The 22,242-nt window shown below is 46.3% G+C and overlaps 1 protein-coding gene across 8 annotated transcripts in view; it reads left to right on the forward strand.

The window, feature by feature from the left end:
* The window catches only part of zgc:154075 (uncharacterized protein LOC556929 homolog), a 332,990-nt gene that overhangs the window by 123,966 nt on the left and 186,782 nt on the right, over nt 1-22,242 (forward strand). For all 8 annotated transcript variants that reach the window (XR_005457420.1, XM_038773628.1, XM_038773630.1 and 5 more), the window contains 2 exons: nt 5,659-5,732; nt 10,445-10,504. Coding sequence is in view for 7 of the 8 variants with exons in the window: in XM_038773628.1 (XP_038629556.1) it covers nt 5,659-5,732; nt 10,445-10,504 (134 nt within the window). In the remaining variant the exon portion in view is untranslated. The remainder of the gene's footprint in view (nt 1-5,658; nt 5,733-10,444; nt 10,505-22,242) is intronic.

The following is a 22,242-nucleotide window of genomic DNA, read 5'->3' on the forward strand; positions in this document are numbered from 1 at the left end:
GTATGGGTAACACATGGCCCACTCTACAGGTGTGGTACAGCAGAAATGGAAAAGTATTTTTTAAAGCAAAACAATGTTTATTCTCTGAACTCAAGTTAACCCTTTTTAAAACATACAGTGAACATCTTAACAACCATTAATTCAAATACAACCCCCAAAGAATACAACACTAAGTAATCCTTTAAGCTTTCCTTTTAACATCCATACTACTTAAAAACACCTTTTAACAGAAACACATTAGGTTTACATTCACTACTGAGAACATTTATAATTCTGAATTCACGAAATGATCAGGAGATAGTCTTTTCATGGCAGAGAGATCAACAGTACACTTGCTCTGTCTGGCTTCAGCTCCAACACTGAAAAGGAAAATAAAACAGACCCTGCAGCCTGCTCAAAAATGAAAGTAAAAAGCTGACAGACAGCCCAGCTCCACCCACTCTCTGACATCACTGCAGTAGTTAACACCCATTTCTTAAAGGTACTCTCACGACAGATATTTATGTACACACCCATTTATAAACACGCATTTCTTAAAGGTACTCTCACATGATAATAGGGTGATGGTATTGAGAGTTCAGCAGCAGGAAGAATGTGCCCTCCAGGTTGGAAGTAGAAGGACCAGGTTTTGTGTGGCTCTACACTTCTCCGACTCCCTTTTACTAGTTCATCAACTGTGGGTTCATTTATTGCAGTTTTTAACAAAATTGTTTTGAAATTTTCAGGGAATTTAGCCTGATTTAATACTAGCACCCCACCACCTCAGCAGAAATATAGTCCCAGAGAGAACTCTAGATCTCTGATAAAGGAATTCCATTTGTATTATTTGCAATTAGGGATGCACCTAATGAATCAACTAAATTCAGTTAGTTTGAATTGATTTTTTTTTGATCATGAAGTAAGAGGGCCATTTAAATTGATTAATGAGAAATTGGCGCGTCGGAGTTCTGAGACTACATTTTTGGATTATGTGTCAAACTTTAGGGAGAGGTTAAATCAGGCTGAGTTGGCTAGAAAGCATTTAAAATTGTCACAGCGTGTGATGAAAAAAAAGAGGCAGATCAGTAATCAAAAAGTTGTAACTTTGTTGGTGTACCAGTGTATGTAAACCATTAAAAGCAAGATTATGGGGTGGAACTGTGGCACAGTGGTTAGCATTGCTGTCTCACGGTGCTAAGGACCCGGGGTTGATCCGGCCCCGGGTCACAGTCTGCGTGTAATTTGCACATTCCCTCTGTGTCTGCAAGGGCCTCACCCTCACAACCCAAAGATGTACAGAGTAGGTGGATTGACCACGCTAAATTGCCCCAAGTGGCAAGTAACACTCGCGCCACACACAGGTGCCAGGCAATGACCATCTCCAATAAGAGAGAATCAAACAATGGCCCCATGACATTCAATGGCATTGCCATCACTGAATCCCTCACTATCAACATCCTAAGGGTTACCATTGACCACAAACTGAACTGGACTAGCCATATATATACTGTAGCTACAAGAGCAGGTCGGAGGCTAGGAATCCTGTGGTGAGTAACTCACTTCCTGACTCCCCAAAGCCTGTCCACCACCTACAAGACACAAGTCAGGAGTGTGATGGAATACTCTTCAATTGCCTGGATGAGTGCAGCTCCAACAACACTCAAGAAGCTTGACACCACACCCTCCAGAACAAAGCAACCCGCTTGATTGGCACTCCTTCCACAAGCATTCACTCCCTCCACCACCGATGCACAGTAGCAGCAGTGTCTGCCATCTAGAAGACGCACTGCAGGAAATCACCAAAGCTCCTTCCAAACCCACAATCACTCCGATCTGGAAGGACAAGGGCAAAAGATACATGGATACACCGCCGCCAGGAGGCTTCGCTCCAGGTCAGTCACCATCCTGACTTGGAAATATATTGCCGTTCTTCACTGTCGCTGAGTCAAAAACCTGAACTCCTTCCCTTAAAGCACAGTAGGTGTACCTACACCACATGGACTCCAGGAGTTCAAAAGGAGATTGAAAGCATCCTTAAGAGTGATATCATTGAGGACAGCATGGTGGCGCAGTGGATAGCACAGCTGCCTCAAGGTGCTGAGGTCCCAGGTTCGATCCCGGCTCTGGGTCACTGTCCGTGTGGAGTTTTGCACATTATCCTCATTTTTGTGTGGTGTTTCACCTCCACAACCCAAAAGATGTGCAGGGTAGGTGGATTGGCCAGAGTACCCAATTTTTTTTTCCACTTAAGGAACAATTTAGTCTGGACAATCTACCTTACACATCTTTTGGGTTGCGGGAGTGAAACCCACGCAGACATTGGGAGAACGTGCAAGCTCCTCACGGACAGTGACCCAGGGCCGGGATTCAAACCCGGGTCCTCAGCGCCGTAGTCTCAGTGCTAACCACTGCACCACCGTGCTGCCCTCTGGCCACGCTAAATTGCCCTTTAATTGTAAAAAATGAGTTGGGCACTCTAAATTTATTTTTAAAACGAGTGATATTATTAAAATGAGTTGCATTTATTGGAGTTTGTCTATTCTGACGGTACCAAAACCTGATGTAACTTGACGATTGTGTGTGGAATATGCAAAAGTCAATGCAATGACAAAGTCAGATTTGTACCCGATTCCTAGTTTGGAAGACTGTAGTGAATCATTTGATATTGTTTTGAAGGTGTATCATATAAAATGTTAATTTATATTGTAATTGGCTAGATACCTATAACTTTATAACGTTATCAGGAAAGTCTATGGAGCTCTGGGAGGTCATATGCTCCAGGTCCTGGGTGTTTTTTACAAAAAGGATACTGGATTAGAATAGTCAGAGAGATACTGCCACAGGGGTAACAGCATTACCCATATCTCTTCTGAAACCTCTTTCATGAAAGTTGAGCTGTTTGTGATTCCAATAAGCCACCAGAAAACCTCATTGCTGCAAACTGAGAGTTCTTAAAGAAGAATTCTGAATCAACAACAATGTCTCCATTGAGAAACACCAAGGGCGCAATTCTCCGCAAATGCGGCGAGTCGTGAAGGCTGCCGTGAAACTGGCCGTGTTTCACGGCAGCCTCCACGCCCCCTCCCGGGACCCGATTCTCCCCCCCCCCGGGCGGGGCTAGCAGCGTAGCCCCGTGAAGCACGGCATCGCAGGCTTAGCGACAGTCGCTAAGCCCGCGCGCCAAGCGTCACGGCGGCTGACGCGTTCGATGACGTCAGCCGCGCATGCGCAGGTTGGACGGCTCCAACCTGCGCAAGCGCAGATTACGTCATCACGCATATGCGTCAAACCCGCGCATGCGCGGGCCGTCATGCCCCTCAGCCGCCCCGCGGACTGATCCTGCGGGGCGGCGGAGGAACAAATATTGCGCGGGTATCGGACCCGCTGCCTGCGATCGGTGCCCACCGATCGCAGGCCCATGCCACCCTTGGCACCCTTGGCACGGCCATGCCAATCGGTGCCATGGTTGTCCGGGACGGCACTTTGCGGCCGTTTTCAAGAACGGTGAGAGCAGGCGTGTTTGCGTTCGTGAAAACGGCCGTAAAGGCCTGGGAACTCGGCTCATCGGCCTGGGGAGAATCGCTGTTCGCCGTAAAAAACGGCGAGCAGCGATTCGTGTCATGGGGCGGCCGTGGGGGGGGCGGGGGGGGAGAATAGCGGGAGGGCGGGAAAAATGTCGGGAAGGCCTTCCCGCTATTCTCCGACCCGTCGTGGGCAGCGGAGAACCGCAAGTACCAGCAACTACTGTGGAAAGGGATTCCACAGTTCTAAACAAGTCTCTGGACAATCCTTGAATAATTGTTTTCCTGGCTTTACTTGGCCAAGTCTCTAGATCTGATATTCTGCATGCTTGACGGGTATTTTGTGTGTATTGTTTTTCCATCAGTGGGTAGTTGGGCATATTTGTATATTTTAAACCTTTCATTAATAATTTCTGCATCTTCGCTTTAGCTATTAACTTAAGGAACCTGCCTGGTTTAGTTTGTGCACTAAGCTTCACAGTTAAATAAACACATTAAAAGGCAATATCATCTCCATTATAAATTCAAACTCTGTTCTCACCAATCAGGAGAGAGATAAAGAGAAGATACCATGTGAAATTGAGCCTGGTCTGTACTGAGTTAGACCTCAACTTGGATATTGGAGTTGGCTTCAGGCTCCCTGAGATAAAGTGAAGGAAAGAGCCAAATTCCTGCACCTGACCACTATCCAGTTCACTTACTGGAAAATATATTTGTGGCTGAAAGACAGAATTGGGCTTGGCAGTAATGTAAACGTGGTTAAAAAGCCTGTCAAAAATCTTTTAGTCTAGAGTTTGAGGAGTGATTACTTGAAGGAGTTACTGGAAGGCATTTGGTGTAGTTGGATCTGTTTCCAAGGAAGAATCAACAGCATCCAAAGAAGAAACATAGAAGCAAAGAAATAAGTAAAATAAAAGGGAAGGAAATAATAAACTTGTTTTATTCTTTCATGGGTTGTCGGTGTTTCTGGTTAGGCCAGTATTTGTTGCCCATCGCTAATTGCCCTCCAGCATATAATGGTGAGTTGCTGCCTTGAACCGCTGGAGACCATGTAGACACAACCACATTGCTGTTCGGAAGGGAGGTCTGAGATTTTGACCCAGTGAAGGAACAGCGACATAGTTCCTTGTGTGTGGCTTGGAGGTGAACTTGCAGGTCCTGGTATTCCCATGCATCTATTTTCTTCATCCTTCTAGGTGTTAGAAGTCACGAGTTTGGAAGGTGCTGTTGAATGAGGCTTAATGAGCTACTGCAATGCATCTTGCATCTGGTACACACGACTGCCTCTGTGCGTCTGTGGTGGATGGTGGGCCAATCAAGTGGGAAGCTTTGCCCTCGGTGGTATTGGGCTTCTTGGGTGTTGGAGTTGCACTCATCCAGGCAAGTGGAGAGTATTCCATCACACTCCGGACTCATGCCCTATAGATGGTGGACAGACTTTGGGGAGTCAGGAGGTAATTTACTCACAATAGAATTCCCAACCTTTGACCCGCTCATGTAGCCACAATGTTAAATGGCAGGTACAGTTCAGTTTCTGAACAATGGTAACTGCCAGGTTGTTGATAGTGGGGGTTCAGCCAGAGATTCAGTGATGGTCATGACAGCGACTATCAAGGCAAGAAGAGGGCAGCACGGTGGCGCAGTGGGTAGCACTGCTGCCTCACGGCGCCGAGGTCCCAGGTTCGATCCCGGCTCTGGGTCATTGCCGTGTGAAGTTTGCACATTCTCCCTATGTTTGTGTGGGTTTCGCCCCCACAACCCAAAGATGTGCCGGGTAGGTGGATTGGTCACGCTAAATTGCCCCTTAATTGGAAAAACATTGGGTACTTTAAATTTTTTTTAAAATCAAGGCAACATTGTTGAATTCTGTCATGTTGGCTATGGTCACTGACCCACACTTGTTCGGCGTGAGTGTTACTTGCCATTTACCAATCCAATCCTAAATGTTGTCCATGTCTTGCTGCATATGAACACTGACTGCTTCTGTATCTGTGGAGTCACGAATGGTACTGAACATTGTGCAATCGTCAGCGAGCATCCCCACTTCTGATCTTACAGAAGGAAGGTCATTGATGAAGCAGCTAGGGTAGCACACTCACGCAGTGGTTAGCTGCTCTTTCATGAATAACACTTGCCTGTTTTGTTTTGTTATTGGCAGATTGGAAGGATGCTGCAGAACTGGATAAATTTGCCGATGCTGTTATCATAGCAACTCCAGACAGACACCATAAGGTACACAGGCACAGTCATTTCCATGTTTAACTAAAAGACCAGAGACAAAACAAATGAAATCAAGGGGGGGGTGGATTGGCCACCCTAAATTGCCCCTTAGTAACCAAAAGATTAGGTGGGGTTACTAGGTTATGTGGATAGGGTGGGGCACTTTCAGAGGGTCGGTGCAGACTCAATGAGTCGAATGGTCTCCTTCTGCACTGGAGAGATTCTGTTCTATTCATGAATGCAATGTATGAATTTTTAATTAATTATGGAGAATTGGGAATTAATTGTTATTTGAACAAATTCCAGGGAGTGGGCCCACCAACCATGGGTTGTTTTTCTTCTTAATTTTTAAAATTTGGAGTGTCCAATTTTTTTCCCCAATTAATGGGCAATTTAGTGTGACCAATCCACCTACCTGCACATCTTTAGGTTGAGAGGGTGAGACCCAGGCAGACACGGGGAGAATGTGCAAATTCCACAGGGACAGTGACCCGGGGCTTGGATCGAACCTGGGTCCTCGGCGGGTGAGGCAGCAGTGCTAAACCACCAACCTAACTAAAAGAATTAACAACAGTATCAAATTTGAAGAAAAAGCATATAATTGTGCAAAGGTTGGTGGCAGGTCTAAAGATTGGAAAGAATATAAAGAACAGCAGCGAATGACAAAACGATTAATAAGGAGGGAAAAATTAGAGTACGAGGGAAAGCTAGCTCGTAGCATAAAGACAGAGAGTAAGACTTTCTATTGATATTTAAATAAGTAAAGAGTTAACAAAGTGAGCATTGGTCCTGTAGAAAGTGCGCCTGGATAGTTGATGACAAAGTAGGGATGAATTGAACAGGTATTTTTCGTCAGTCTTCACGAGAGAGGACATGGTTTAAAATTGGGGTTGTGCATCTAAGACAGAGACAAAGTTTATTTTTTTCTTTGAGAATCGGAGTCTTTGGAACTCTGTTCCTCAAATGGAAGTGGAAGCAAAGTTTGAATACTTTTAAGGCAGTAAGATAGAGCTAGATAGATTCTTTTTTTCCTTTTCTTTTTAAAAAAAAATTTAGCATAGCCAATTATTTTTTTCCAATTAAGGGGCAATTTAGCGTGGCCAATCCACCTAACCTGCACATCTTTGGCCTGTGGGGGTGAAACCCACGCAGGCACGGGGAGAACGTGCAAACTTCACACAGACAGTGACCCAGGGCCGGGATTCGAACCCGGGTCCTCAGCGCCGTAGGCAGCAATGCTAACCACTGTGCCACCGTGCTGCCCCGAGCCAGATAGATTCTTGATTAACAAGGGGAGGAAAGGTTATCGGAGGTAGGCTGGAGTGTAGGGTTGAATTTCCAATATGATCAGCCATGATCTAATTCAATGGCGGAGCAGGATCGAGGAGCTGAGTAACATAATTCATATGTTTGTATGTATGTAACATTCAAAACATATCAGAACGACTCAGTGTGGTAAAAATCCATATGAATTAGAATACCCCAAGGTACAATCCCCAGTCCATGCTGAGTTTAACAGGGATGACAATATTAACCTATGCTTTTCTGGGTGAGGGATTGGAGAAATAACCCGTGAATTCAGTCTCTATATGTCATTCAGATAAATCTAAATGCCCACACTTCAGGTGATGATTGAATAGCTTGTTGACCTTAATTTATCTCAGTTTCATCAATCCTGTATTTGTTGCCAATGCTGAGCATGCGCAGTTCCATTTCTCCAACCAGTCAAGCTGTCTGTTTCCATTTCAATCCCAGGCTCTATTCCATTCCCACACAACTCCCCACCCAGGCACATTGAGAATTTAATTAATACTTCTTCCAGCTGAATTACAGAGTATAAGGTGTTACACCCAAACACACCACTGGCTCCGAAGAGACAGAGACATCTCTCTATTTTATTGCAGAGAGAAGGGGAGTAATGCAGGTAGCGAGTGACCGGGAATCCTGGATTTATGGTAATAAAATTCCAACTGAATCCTGCCCCCAGCACTGGGACAGGAATCAGTTGATCCATTTATCAGTTTCCTGAAAGATGTGGGTGGCTCTGAGAACAGCCTTTGGGTTCAGGTTTACCTGGTGCTGCTTTATTAGCCGTTGCTGCTTTTACTATGGCATGGGCTACGATTTACCAACTTTTTTTATGCCCATAGCAGTTTGGCAGGCTGGACACAACAAAATGTGTCATTAGATCTCTGTGCATGTGTGGACCAGTGCAGATGAGCAGTTGGGTATTGGTGGCCATCTTCCATAGCCATTTAGTTTGGCAGGAGACCATGTTCATTGAAATAGCAGAGAGGAAAATTTGATGTTTGTGTTGTCTTTTTTAAAATAAATTTAGAGTACCCAATTCATTTTTCAAATGAAGGGGCAATTTAGCGTGGCCAATCCACCTATCCTGCACACCTTTGGGTTGTGGGGGCGAAACCCACGCCAACACGGGGAGAATGTGCAAACTCCACACGGACAGTGACCCAGAGCCGGGATTGAACCTGGGACCTCGGCGCTGTGAGGCTGCACCACTGTGCCACCGTGCTGCCCTATTTGTGCTGTCTTTGATATTACCAGTAATTTTAATTTTTAAAATATCCGGTGGGATGATCCACTGCACCACATTTCTGCCTCAAGCCGCCAGCGGGATACTCTGTTATGCCAGCCGGTCAGTGGGGGTTTCCCATTGTGGGGCAGCCCCATGCCTTCGGGAAACCCCCGGGTTGCCGGCAAAACGGAGCATCCCGCCGGCGGAGAATCCTGCCCATTTTGTTTCATGGGACTTGGAGATCACTGGCTAGGCCAATCCCTAATTGCCCTTAAGATGGTCCTAAACTGCCTTTTAGATGCACTGGAGTCCATGTGGTGTAGGTATAGTGTAGGTATACCGAGAGTGCTGTCAGAGAGGAAGCTCCAGGATTTTGACCTAGTGACAGTTAAGGAATGAATAGAGTTCCAAGTCAGGATGGTGTGCAACCTGGAGGGGAACTTGCAGGTGGTGTTGTTCCGATGCATCTGCTGCCGTGTCCTTCTGGGTGGTAGAGAGGATTTGGAAGGCGAAGCCTTGCTGAGTTGTTGCAGTACATCCTGTGGATGGTACACTCTGCTGTCACTGTGTACAGGTGCAGGTGGTGGAAGGAATTAATGTTGAAGGTAATGGATGGGCTGCCAAACAAGCGGGCTGCTTTGTTCTGGATTCTGTTGAGACACTTGAGTTGGAGCTGCACCCACCCATTCAAGTCAAGAGTTCCATCACACTCCTGACTTGTACCTTGTAAATGGTGGACAGGTTTTGGGGAATCAGGACGGGAGTTATTCTGTACAGAATTCCCAGCCTCTGACCTGCTCTTGTAGCCACAGTATTTATATGGCTGATCCAGTTCAGTTTCTGATCAATGATAATCCACAGGATGTCTCTCTCTCTCTCGCTCTCTCCCTCTCGATCTCTCCTCCCCCCCCCCCCCCCCCCCCCCCCAATTCTCATTGACTCCAGTTTTGCTAGGGCTCCGTGAAGCTGTACTCAGCCAAATGCCCCCTTGCTGTCAACGGCAGTCACTCTCACCTCACCTCTTCAGCTCATTTGACCATATTTTAGCCAAGAGTATAATGAGGCCAGGAGTTGAGTAACCCTGATAGAACCCAAGCTGAGCATGAGTGAGCAGGTTATCACTAAGCAAGTGCCCCTTGCTAGCACTGTTGACAACTCCTTCCATCACTTTACTGATGATCGAGGGCAGACAGATGGAGCAATGATTGGCCAAGTTGGATTTGTGCTGCTTTTTGTGGACAGGCCTTCCTGCGCAATTTTCCATATTGCCGGGTAAATACTTAATAAAAGCCTTAAATCAGGCGTGCGCGTATGTGTACATGTTGGGGTGCAGGTGGGAAGAATAGCTGCAGCACTCTCCTTAGCATTGTGTGGTTAGCAGCATTAGTGGAAGATTATATTTTCCTGAATAATTCCATTGATCACCCAGGGTACACAGTTTTGCCCAGGAATTCTTCAACATTCCTGATACCGTGAACTTGCAAGTTCATAGAAGGCATTTGCCATCATTTATTGCAAATTTGTACTTGCCTGATCAATTACGGGTACATTTGTTGAATGTCTACCATCACTACTAGCAGTAAATTCAAGGAGTTGTATTAGATGCGAAGGAACCAGTGGAACAGTTTGATTGGTGAGTAGATTATTCCCGTGGGCCTAGCCAATGAGCACTGGGCAGATTCACCAGTGGGGCATCACCTGATATCTGCACTTGTACAGTTTTTGCACGAGTCAACTAAATAATACTTGGGTGGGGGAAAGAGTTACCCCTGGTAGATAGTCTCCATTGCAAACCTTAAGTACTGAGGCCATTTGTATGATGGGTACTGTAACCCACCCTGCAAGTGATCAGCTAATTACATTCTCACCAGAAATCATACCAGGCCTGTTTGGCTCAGTTACTCATTGGTGAGCCTTCCTGACAATTAAATGTCCGTGCATTAACTACAGTATGATTGGAATGTCTACGCATCTTGTGTTGATGACAGGATGGGATTTGATTGTTTTTAATTTCCTGGATGGTCCTCATTGTCCCAACCATTTAACGACAAATACAGTTTATATTTAATACTTAATACACTTAATACAGCTCAGGTCTTATAAATGATAATTCATTATGTGGAACCTATTGATGCCATTAACAGCCAGTTTCTTAATTGCTGAAATATTATATCATTTAAATCTACAGGGCCCAGCAGTGGCATTTGCAAAGAAGGGCTACCACATCCTGCTGGAGAAACCCATGGCAGTAGGTTATCACTATTTTATTACTGCAAGCGAGAGGTGATAATACAGCAAAATATAGTTGCACCAGATACATTTTACTGTTTTATATGCACAAACTCAAAAGCAAGTCTTAATTTATAGAAGTGATGAATTTCAAAGTGATGTGGTTGTGTCAATAATTGCTGCTGTTACAAGCGTTAGCTGAATCTAAATATCCTCCTGTAGTTTTCACTATTTTGGTGCAAATCAAGCTACCAAGGAAACTAAATGAAAGAAACTGGGGAACAAATTAAAGGGAAAGCCCGTGAAAGGGATACTGTCTTAAAAACATTTCTCAAGTGAAACTTTAAACATTAAGCCAAAACGTGATTCACATGGAGAATTCCTAATCTCAGCCAAATGGAAGTCAGGTGCCTCCCCATGAAGTGAAAGAGAGTCAGCTGCACCTCCCACCGAAGGTTAGTTTGGGAGAAAACAGGGTAGATTCCACCCATTATTTATGTCATAACTGGTGTATAATTTAAAAAAAAAATTAGAGTACCCAATTCCTTCTTTTTCCAATTAAGGGGCAATTTAGCGTGGCCAATCCACCTACCCTGCACATCTTTGGGTTGTGGGGGCGAAACCCAAGCAAACACGGGGAGAATGTGCAAACTCCACACGGACAGTGACCCAGAGCCGGGATCGAACCTGGGACCTCAGCGCCGTGAGGCCGCAGTACTAACCCACTGCGCCACCATGTCTCCCAATAACATGTCATGACGAAATCTAAAGTAAAAATAAGAATGAATAAAAGTTAGCAAATTAAAACCTACAAATGTGTTCATTCTAAAAAAAGGTGAAAGCAATAGGGAAAATCCAGTTTTAAGGATGTGGGTTGATTTGGAAAAGCGGGATCTTGGGAGCTCTGGCCCTGATCCCCAAGCGTTGATTTTCAGTTCTGTCTGACTGATTATCCAAGGTATTGGAGAACAGCCCTTGATCCACAAGCCTGTCTATGAACAACACAGTTTCATGTGCAAAAATAAATCACTGTAGTTCTTTCAGAAATACCCAAAACAAGCAATCCAATCCACTGCTGTACAATGTCATTCAAGAGAACTTGATAAATTGAAATGGAAAGGGATGGGTGACATTGGCAACTACTGTAGTGTCCAGTTTCTTCAAAAGCCTGTTGAAGACTACTGAAAATAATGTAAGTGGTTTTCAAAGGGGAGAGCAGCCTATGGTCCTCTGGGACATTTACATTTTACAAATCAAACCACAACCTGCTCCTCGCAAGAACAAATGCAGCCTGTCCCTTTGATAATCCAAAGCATGCAACAGCCAGAAGAGCCACCTTAAGAGCGAACAATATCAATTAAATTCCTCAGTAGTTTTGTGGGTTCACCAAAATTGGCCACAACTGACCTCTGGTTCACCAGTCTTACCTGGGACATCAAGGTGAATTGGTGGTTCAGGTTATGTTCCCCAAGCACATTGACATTGTCTACAGCAACTGCTTTAAGCCTGTTGTCCTACTGTTAGCTTGGTGATGACGCAGCAATCAGCTCCTCCATTCAACTATTTTATCATTTATATAACACGCTTCACAGGTTATTTCAATAAAGGAATCCCTATTATGACCTATTGGGTCAGTTGCCAATTTAATATACCCGAAACGTTGAGGATATTTTGCAGCTTTGCTAGGGAGCAGCAGACTTTTAAAAATAAATTTAGAGCACCCAATTATTTTTCTTTTTCCAATTAAGGGGCAATCCACCTAATCTGCACATCCTTGGGTTGTGGGGGGTGAAACCCACGCAGACACGGGGGGAATGTGCAAATTCCACACAGACAGTGACCCAGGGCTGGTATTCGAACCCGGGTCTTCACCGCCATAGTGCCAGTGCTTTTTAAAAATAAATTTAGAGTACCCAATTCATTTTTTCCAATTAAGGGGCAATTTAGCGTGGCCAATCCACCTAACCCGCACATCTTTGGGTTGTGGGGGTGAAACTCACGCAGACACGGGGAGAATGTGCAAACTCCACACGGATAGTGACCCAGAGCCGGGATCGAACCTGGGACCTCGGTGCAATGAGGCAGCAGGGCTAACCCACTGTGCCATCGTGCTTCCCCATAGTCCCAGTGCTAACCACTGCGCCACATGCCGCCCTAAGAGTAGCAGACTTAACAGTCATTGGCAATAGATCAATTTGGCCATTATTGGTGATAAAGATGGATTATATAGAATAATTCCTTCAGGGTGATTTTTGTAAAATTGAATGTTCTTGCAGATGAACACAATCCACTGATCCCACTTCATCTCCTGAATTACCTTATTGACCTCACCCCATTGCTTCAAAATTTATCAATGCAGCATCTCTAGATTGCTCTGAAGAGACTTCAGAAATCACTTTAAAGGTCCTCTTCTTCCCCATCCAGCTATTTCAATTGGGATTCTGCCTGGTGGATGAGTAGCAAGAAAGCTCCAGATTAAGTTTCTTTATGGCTTCAGCTGTAGAGGTAGGAAAGCCATTGCCTGCATTGTTTGCCATCCAGTCCACCCTCCCAGCTCTCAGGCCAAGACACAGACTTCATGGTCAGCAGTGTCCTGTCCTGGCATCTGAACACCTTGACCCAATTACTAATCTCCCAACGACTATCAACCACACAGTTCTTTATTTTTGGAGCGCCTGAGGAGTCAGATTGTTGGGATGTGATACTGAAAGTTAAAGCACAGAAATGAATAATGGCAATCCCCGTAAAAAGAATACATTACAGGAGGCATGTTTATTCGTGGAGTCAAAGCCAGATAGATGAAGCTCACTCCAGACCACCTACATATCAGAGCACAGCCTGAATCCGCCCAGTTTTTTTATATACACACTATCCAGTTTGCATAACTCAGATGGTTGTTTAATTTGGGTTCTCCAAAACATCACAGTGTTTATTCTACAGAATATTTTGTTTGGGTCCAATACAAAATGAACTATATTATTATAATTATACTTTTGTTTAATTAATTTGACAGTTCAGTATAGAACAATTGCTTCCATTGAATAAAGTGAAATATTTCCTTAAGCTATTACTGTATAAGACCAGAAGAAAATTAGCAGCATTAAGCTATTCGGCCCATCGAGTCTGCTGTGCCATTCAATCATGACTGATATGTTTCTCATCCCCATTCTCTAGCCATCTACCCATAACCCCTGATCCCCTTATTAATCAAGAACCTTAAAGACACTCAGTAACTTGGCCTCCACAGCCTTCTGCGGCAACGAGTTCCACAGATTCACCACCCTCTGGCTGAAGAAATTCCTCCTTATTTCTCTTTTAAAGGATCGACCCTTCAGTCTGAGGCTGTGCCCTCGGGTTCTAGTTTTGTGCACTATGCTTTAATTTCCAAATGAATTCTAGCTTGTTAAACCAAATCAGTTTTCTGTTCCTTTTGAATTACTGAGGCATCAGTACTGTTCTATGTTCTATGTTCTATGTTCTATCAGTGCCTGACTGGATCCTGAAATGCTAAACACAGCTGCATGGTTGATTGACAGATCTTAAAGCTCAACCAATGAACTTTTTAAATAAAAAAGATGAAACTGATGGACAGCAGTCACCTAGCTCATCTTCACATATTCCTGAGTGGCGAGTTCAAGGGAAGAGTAGAATAAGAACTGAGTGTAGGCAGTCTGTACACCACCTGGAAAGGAAGCGCATCCCAATATAAGAAAGTAAGAAACTCTCATTTTGTATTCTTTCGTGGTATCGCAGGCAAGACCAGCATTTGTTGCTCATCCCTCACTTTCACCCAGTTGAAGATCCATCTCTCTGAGGTCCTTGGCATCACAGATACCAGTCTTTAGCTAATTTAATTAAATCCACATGATATCAAGAAATGGCTGAACACACTCAAACAGTAAAGACTATGAGCCCTGACAACATTTCTACCCTCCTTAGACAATCCCTCGGAATCCAGGATGATCTGCTTCCCCATTAAAAATGAGTTCTCGGGTGACTGAAGTCCAATCCACGAGCTACAGTCTCTTACAGGTGGGGCAGATGGTCGTTTGGAGGAGCGGGTGGGTGCGGCTCCTCGGTGGGTGCTCCTCCTGGGTGGGTGCTGCTCCTGGGTGGGTACTCCTCCTGGGTGGGTGCGGCTCCTGGGTGGGTGCGCGCCTGGGTGGGTGTGGCCCCTGGGTGGGTGCGGCTCCTGGGTGGGTACGGCTCCTGGGTGGGTACGGCCCCTGGGTGGGTGCGGCTCCTGGGTGGGTGCGGCCCCTGGGTGGGTGCGGCCCCTGGGTGGGTGCGGCTCCTGGGTGGGTGCGGCTCCTGGGTGGGTGCGGCCCCTGGGTGGGTGCGGCCCCTGGGTGGGTGCGGCCCCTGGGTGGGTGCGGCCCCTGGTGGTGGGCCTGGTGCGGCTCCTGGGTGGGATGCGGCTCCTGGGTGGGTGCGGCCCCTGGGTGGGTGCGGCCCCTGGGTGAGTGCGGCCCCTGGGTGGGTGCGGCCCCTGGGTGGGTGCGCGCCTGGGTGGGTGTGGCTCCTGGGTGGGTGCGACTCCTGGGTTGCCGCACACTCTTTTTTCTGTCAGCGCTTGTCTTCAGCTTGCTCTCAGTGATGAAAATCAAGCTGTTCAGCCGCTTCCCAGATGCTTTTTCTCCACTCTGGCGGTCTTGGGCCAGCGATTCTCAAGAGTCAGTAAGAATGTTGCACTCTTTCAAGGAGGCTTTGAGGGTGTCCTTAAAGCATTTCCGCTGCCCTCCTGGGGTTTGCTTGCTGTGTTGAAGCTCTGAATAGAGTGCATGTTTCGGGAGTCTTGTATCAGGCATGCAGACGATCTCCAACTAAGCTGGCCGAGGGTGGTCAATGCTTCAATGCCAGGGATGTTGGCCTGAGTGAAAACACTGATGGCGGCAGAGACCTGAACCAGGGGTCACAGTCTGATGATACGGGGTAAAGTATTTCGGACTGAGATGAAAGATATCTTCCCCCAGTGGGTGGTGAGCCTGTGGAATTCGTCACCACTGAAAGCAGTTGAAGCCAAAACATTTGTCATGTTTTCAAGAAGAAGTTAGATATATTTCTTGGGGCTAAAGGGATCAAAAAATATGGGGAGGGGGCAGCACGGTGGCACAATGGATAGCACTGCTGCCTCATAGCGCCAAGGTCCTAGGTTCGATCCCAGCTCTGGGTCACTGTCCGTGTGGAGTTTGCACATTCTCACCGTGCTTGCGTTGTTTCACTCCCACAACCCAAAGATGTGCAGGATAGGTGGATTGAACACACTAAATTGCCCCTTAATTGGAAAAAATTAATTGAGTATTCTAAAATTAAAAAAAAAAGATATGGGTGGAGGGGTTGGATAATCAGCCATGATCAAACTGAATGATACAGAAGGGCTGAATGGCTGAATGGCCTACTCCTATTTTTATGTTTCTATGAGAGACCGAGCGTCTCTTTGAGGTGCTGATTATGGAGGCCTTGAGGTCACTTGGCACTGTGGACACTTTGGACGTTATTCTCTGTTCTGCCAGCAGTGCACCCACACCTGCGGAGTTTCCCGGCGGCAGAGGGTGGCCCCAACTGGAAATCCCATTGTCAGGTGGCGGGAACGGAGAATCACACTGTCGGCGAGGGCTCACCGCCCAGGAAAAGACAGCTGGCGGACCAGTGAATCTCGCCCTTTGTGTCTCTGGGTGACTAGGAGCCATCAGGATGACAGTGAGGCATTGCCTGAATGGGGCTCGCTTATCAGGGTGTTTTGTTCTGTTGCCGTCACTGCTTTGGGGCACATTGGTCCTGTGTTGTAGCTTCGCCAGGTTGACACTTCATTTTTAGGTATATCTGATTACTCCTGGCATGCTCTCCTGCACTCTTCATTGAATCAGGATTGATCCCCTGGTTTGGTGGTAACGGAAGAGTGGGGGATATGCCAGGCCATGACATTGCAGATTGTGGTTGAATATAATTCTGCTGCTGATGGCCCACAGCGCCTCATGGATGCCCAGTCTTGACTTGCTGGATCTGTTCCAAGTCTATCCCATTTAGCACGGTAATAATGTAACAGAACACAGGGTGCCATAGATCATAGAGTCACCACAGTGCAGAAGGAAGCCATTTGGTCCATCAAGTCTGCACAAGCCCTTAGAAAGAGCACCTTACTTAATTTACGCCTCCTCCCTATCCGTGTAACCCCACCTATTCTTTTGGGCACTTAGGGGCAATTTAGCATGGCCAATCCACCTAACCCGCACATCTTTGGACTGTGGGAGGAAACCCACTCAGATATGGGGAGGAAGTGCAAGCTCCACACAGTCATCCGAGGCTGGAATTGAACCAGAGTCCCTGGAGCTGTGAGACAGCAGTGCTAATCACGGGGCCACTCCTTGCCTTGAGAAGGAAGAACAACCACTGGAAGTTGATGCTTGTGCCTCAGAAATATTAAAGCACTGATATATTAACAAGGGTGAATTAGTTGACTAGTTAGTCAGGTACCATATTTGCACAACGCTGCAATCATTGTGGGCCAGCACAGCAAATCTCTTATTCAAATAAATTTATCAAAGTCAGTGTGCTAAATGAAGAATGTGATTAAATTTCAAGTGAACAATGAATAACTGTGCATTTCACAGATGCAAATATATCTGCAACCTGTGCATTACTGATTGCAAATTAGAGTCTAAAGTTAAATGAATACTAATGCACACTTTATACATTTGGGGCAATGTTTCTCCCCCCAATTGGGGAAACATTGGATAGAAGAGCATAAACTAAGAAATCATTGTACAAAGAACAATTGTAAGAGGGAAAGAGGTTGGTACAATTTGAAGTTAGGAGAAAATTAAACTATGCCGCCATACAATTTTGGATTTAGGGCCCAAAAATGTACTGGATGGCATTATAGTAGCCCTTTGTTATGGTATTAGTGAGAGAACTTATACTGGCAGTAAAAATAAAAATAAGAGGTTGAAGGCTACCAAAGGATTCCATATAAAACTATGGCACCTCTTAAGAGTCTGTCCGGATATTAAAACATATCAGAACAGAATTAAAATCTTGGGCAAAATATGCATTAAAAGAGTGAGAAATGAGGGCAGCACGGTGGCGCAGTGGGTTAGCACTGCTGCCTCACGGTGCCGAGGTCCCAGGTTCGATCCCGGCTCTGGGTCACTGTCCATGTGGAGTTTGCACATTCTCCCCGTGTTTGCGTGGGTTTCACCCCCACAATCCAAAGATGTGCAGGGTGGGTGGATTGGCCACGCTAAATTGCCCCTTAATTGGAAAAAATGAATTGGGTACTCTAAATTTATAACAAAAAAAAGAGAAAGAAATGGAAATACGTTACTCATAAATGAGCAGAATTATGCATTAAGAAACAAGAATGTGAGTATCATTTTAGGTTGTTTATAATTCGGCAGTAAGAAGGCTTAAACAAATGAAGGATGGTGAAATTGAGGACAAAAAGCCAGAGGTGATCAATGAAAAGGGTAAAAAGATTGAAGGAATTATTTTGGAAGAACGGAAAGCAGCATTTTATGCCTCCATTTCTTGCCATGGATACTTTAAAATAAATCCATGCTCAAAATGCCTTTCTGATAGCATCAGTGTCCAGAAATACAGAAATATTAGCATAACAAAATATGTTAGGATCAGCCTCTAATATTTGGGATGGGAGGGAAACCTTCAGCCACCATCATTCCCAGATAATATTCAGCAACATCTGGTGAACGTTCGAGTGAACATCAGGTCAGGAGGACAACAATTTCAGTTTTGAAGGCTCCATTCTCCACCCATAAATATGTTGATACTCACCTTCTAGGCCCAGACATGCAAATTGGCATTGGCCTTTTGCTGTTGATGGCCACATTTCTTCTCTCTTGCTTTGAATGACCCTGCTGCTCCTCTCTCTGTTAGTGACTTCGTTGCTCCTCTCTCACTGTTTTTTTCTCTGGTCCAATTCACCCTTTTTTCCAGATGGTGGTTACTGACTCTGGGTCCTCTTTTCATCCACATCACTTAGGTAGTGCTGAACGTTTGTGCATCACCACGTGCAAGTTTCTCACCAAGTCACACACCATCCTGAATTGGAACTATATCATCACTCCTTCACTGTTGCTGGTTCAAAATTGTGGTTATCCCTCCCTAACAGATACCTTTGTAGATACCTTTACCACAAGGTATGCAAAGGGTGAAGAAGGCTACTCCCACCTCCTTCTCAAGGGCAATTAGGAATGGGCAATAATTTTTTTAAAAAATAATCTTTTTTGTTACAGGTAGGCTTACATTAACACTGCAATGAAGTTACTGTGAAAAGCCCCTAGTCACCGCATTCCGGCACCTGTTCGGGTACACTGAGGGAGAATTCAGAATGTCCAAATTACCTAACAGCACGTCTTTTGGGACTTGTGGGAGAAAACCGGAGCACCCGGAGGAAACCCACGCAGACACGGGGAGAACGTGCAGACAGTGACCCAAGCTGAGAATCGAACCTGGTACCCTAGAGCTGTGAAGCATCTGTGCTACCCACTGTGCTACCGTGCCATCCTTTCTGGTCCAGCCAGTGGCTCCCACACTCCATGCATGAATTAAAAAAAAACAATTAGTGTAATAGCTACTTGTAAATACTTAACTGTTCATCAAGGTTAGAAACTGGCAAGAAAGGTATGGTTTTCTCTTCTGGCAGATATGTGATGTCTGATGCATGGACTGATATCTGACATGCTAATGGTAGAAACTGGATGCAAGATACACACACATTAGTCTGGCTAATTCTGAAATTTTTAAGATTAAGTCAATCTATAATGGGGAACATGAAATGAAAAATGAAATGAAAATCGCTTATTGTCACGAGTAGGCTTCAATGAAGTTACTGTGAAAAGCCCCTAGTCGCCACATTCCGGCGCCTGTCCGGGGAGGCTGGTACGGGAATCGAACCGTGCTGCTGGCCTGCTTGGTCTGCTTTAAACCCAGCGATTTAGCCGAGTGAGCTAAACCAGCCCCTGTGGGGTGTGGGGTGTTTTTAAAAAAAATTTTTATTCACATTTTCACAAAAAAGAAAACAATAACAGAAAATTCTAAGAATAAAAAGAACAGAACCCCCCCCCCCCGCGCCCGCCCCCCCCCCCCCCCCCCCGCGCCCCCCCCCCCCCCCCCCCCCCGTAAATACAAAAGAGAAACAATAAATTAACGCCCGTCGTTGGCAAAAAACAGATATTCAACCCAAAACAAAAACAAAGAGACAACACCTCTTCCCCCCCCCCCCCCCCCCCCCCCCCCGGTTGCTCCTGCTGCTGACCTTTTGTTATTACCGTTCTACCAGGAGATCTAGGAATGGTTGCCATCTCCTGAAAAACCCCTGCACTGACCCCCTTAGGGCAAATTTCACCCTCTCCAATTTAATAAACCCTGCCATATCGTTGATCCAGGCCTCCACGCTTGGGGGCCTCGCATCCTTCCTCTGAAGAAGAATCCTCCGCCGGGCTACCAGGGACGCAAAGACCAGAACACCGGCCTCTTTCGCCTCCTGCACTCCCGGCTCCACTGCAACCCCAAATATTGCGTCCCCAGCCTGGATTGACCCTGGATCCTGCCACCCTCGATACCGTCCTTGCTACACCCTTCCAAAATTCCCCCAGCGCTGGGCATGCCCAGAACATGTGGACATGGTTTGCTGGGCTCCCTGAGCACCTAATACACCTGTCCTCGGTCTCAAAAAACCGTCTCATCCTTGTCACGGTCATTTGAGCCCTATGCAACACCTTAAACTGTATGAGGCTAAGCCTCGCACATGAAGAGGAGGAGTTCACCCTTTCTAGGGCATCCACCCACGTCCCCTCCTCAATCTCCTCACCCATTTATCTTTCAGCTCCTCCACCGAGGCCTCGTCTACCTCCTGCATCACCTGGTACACTTCCGAGATCCTCCCCTCTCCAACCCATACCCCCGAGAGCACCCTGTCCTGAACCCCACGTGGCGGCAGCAGAGGGAACCCCGCCACCTGCCACTTGACAAACAATATGTGGGGTGTTAGTGGGTAAGAGGAGGAAGAGGCAAGTAGGAGTGGGGAGATGAGGAAAAGAATGAATGAGAGCCACACAGTTAGGGAACAGGTTCAGAATCAGAAAGGGGTTAATAGAATAGGGACAAAGAGGGTGTGGGTTCAGATAATCGTGAGTAAGAGGATTGAGGCATGGACTAGATAGACAGTAGGTGGGGAAAGTACCAGGGACGGTGGATGTGAAAGGGAATGAATGCAGTTATTGAGAATTACTGTAAAATGGACAGTGTAGTCAGTCTGGGAACAACAGTCAGTGGAAAGTCTGTCTGGGAACAACAGTCAGTGGAAAGTCTGTCTGGGAACAACAGTCAGTGGAAAGTCTGTCTGGGAACAACAGTCAGTGGAAAGTCTGTCTGGGAACAACAGTCAGTGGAAAGTCTGTCTGGGAACAACAGTCAGTGGAAAGTCTGTCTGGGAACAACAGTCAGTGGAAAGTCTGTCTGGGAACAACAGTCAATGGAAAGTTAAAGGAAAAGAATTTCCAACCCGTGGATGGGTAAGAAGAGGAAATGTAGTTATTGGAAGAAGGGAGACTGGGGATCTGTCCTGGTTGCCATGGGGTGTCCCTGCCAAATGCTAATGAGGCCAGACCCTGAAATGGGACTGGCCCTCCCTTGGGGATTGTCAATCAGATGGCTGGATTAAGTCTGTTCAGGATGAAAAACTACCTGTTTTAAATCTGAATTTATGCAATTTCATCTACCAGCATGGAACATGTAGGGCGGAATTCTCTGGTCTCCGACGCTGAAATCGCTTTCGCCGATTGCCCGGAGAATCCCCATTGGTGCTAAAATCGGGGGGGGGGGGGGGGGGGGGCGCATTTGCGGTGCTCCACCCCTTCCAAAATGGCGTACTGTAGGAGTACGCCTCCGGCCGTCGGGTGGCCTCAGGACGTAATCTGAGGCCCTCCCACAATGCTCCGCCTCCGATGGACCGAGTTTTCAACGGCATGGGGCACGTGTGCTATTTTTTTCAGGAACCCGGCGTGGCGGCTGCGGACTGAGTCCAGCACCGCCACAGTTGGGGGGGAGCCGATCCGCGGGTAGGGGGGGCTTTGGCAGGGATATGGGGCACTGGGTGGGTGAGGGTGGTCTGGGGATAGTAAGTCTGGCCAAAGGGGGTACTATTTGGCAGGCCACGGCCACTGCAGATCGCCACCGTGCGTCTGCGCGGACACGGACATTCTCCGGCCGTATCCGCAGCTAGAGCCGGGGGCTCTACGCCGCGTGCTTGCTAGCCCCCCTCCACCAGACGGAGGATCGGTGCAGCTTTTGTGCCATTTTTCCAGGCGTAAAGCGCCACTGTTCCCACGGCGGTGTCAACACTTAGTCTTCATATCGGAGAATCCAGCCCGTAAAGTTTGAACAAAATTGTCAATTATTATTGATTTAATGTTGGACACAAAAAATATGTCTAAATAATACTTGGGATGCCTGTGAGTCTTAAAAGCACTGCATATTAGAGTGAAAGATTGCCCCCAGTGGCTTCCCCTCAAATCATCAAGCTAGTCCTTAAGTGAGCTAGGCGGCATGACAACAACTATCCTTTCTGGCAACTTGTCCTGGTTATTAATCACTAAAACTACTTCCTGAAGACTGACCCAAGTGTCTTTTCAGACGCCTGAACCTATGCCCTCTTGTCCTGCTTCTCTGGTGGATTGACAAGTGTTGTTTTAGGCTTGCGTTCTGCATTGTAATAAGTATGTTATACTTCTCTATGCC

Source organism: Scyliorhinus canicula, chromosome 16, assembly GCF_902713615.1.
Source record: "Scyliorhinus canicula chromosome 16, sScyCan1.1, whole genome shotgun sequence".
Lineage (NCBI taxonomy): Eukaryota > Metazoa > Chordata > Chondrichthyes > Carcharhiniformes > Scyliorhinidae > Scyliorhinus > Scyliorhinus canicula.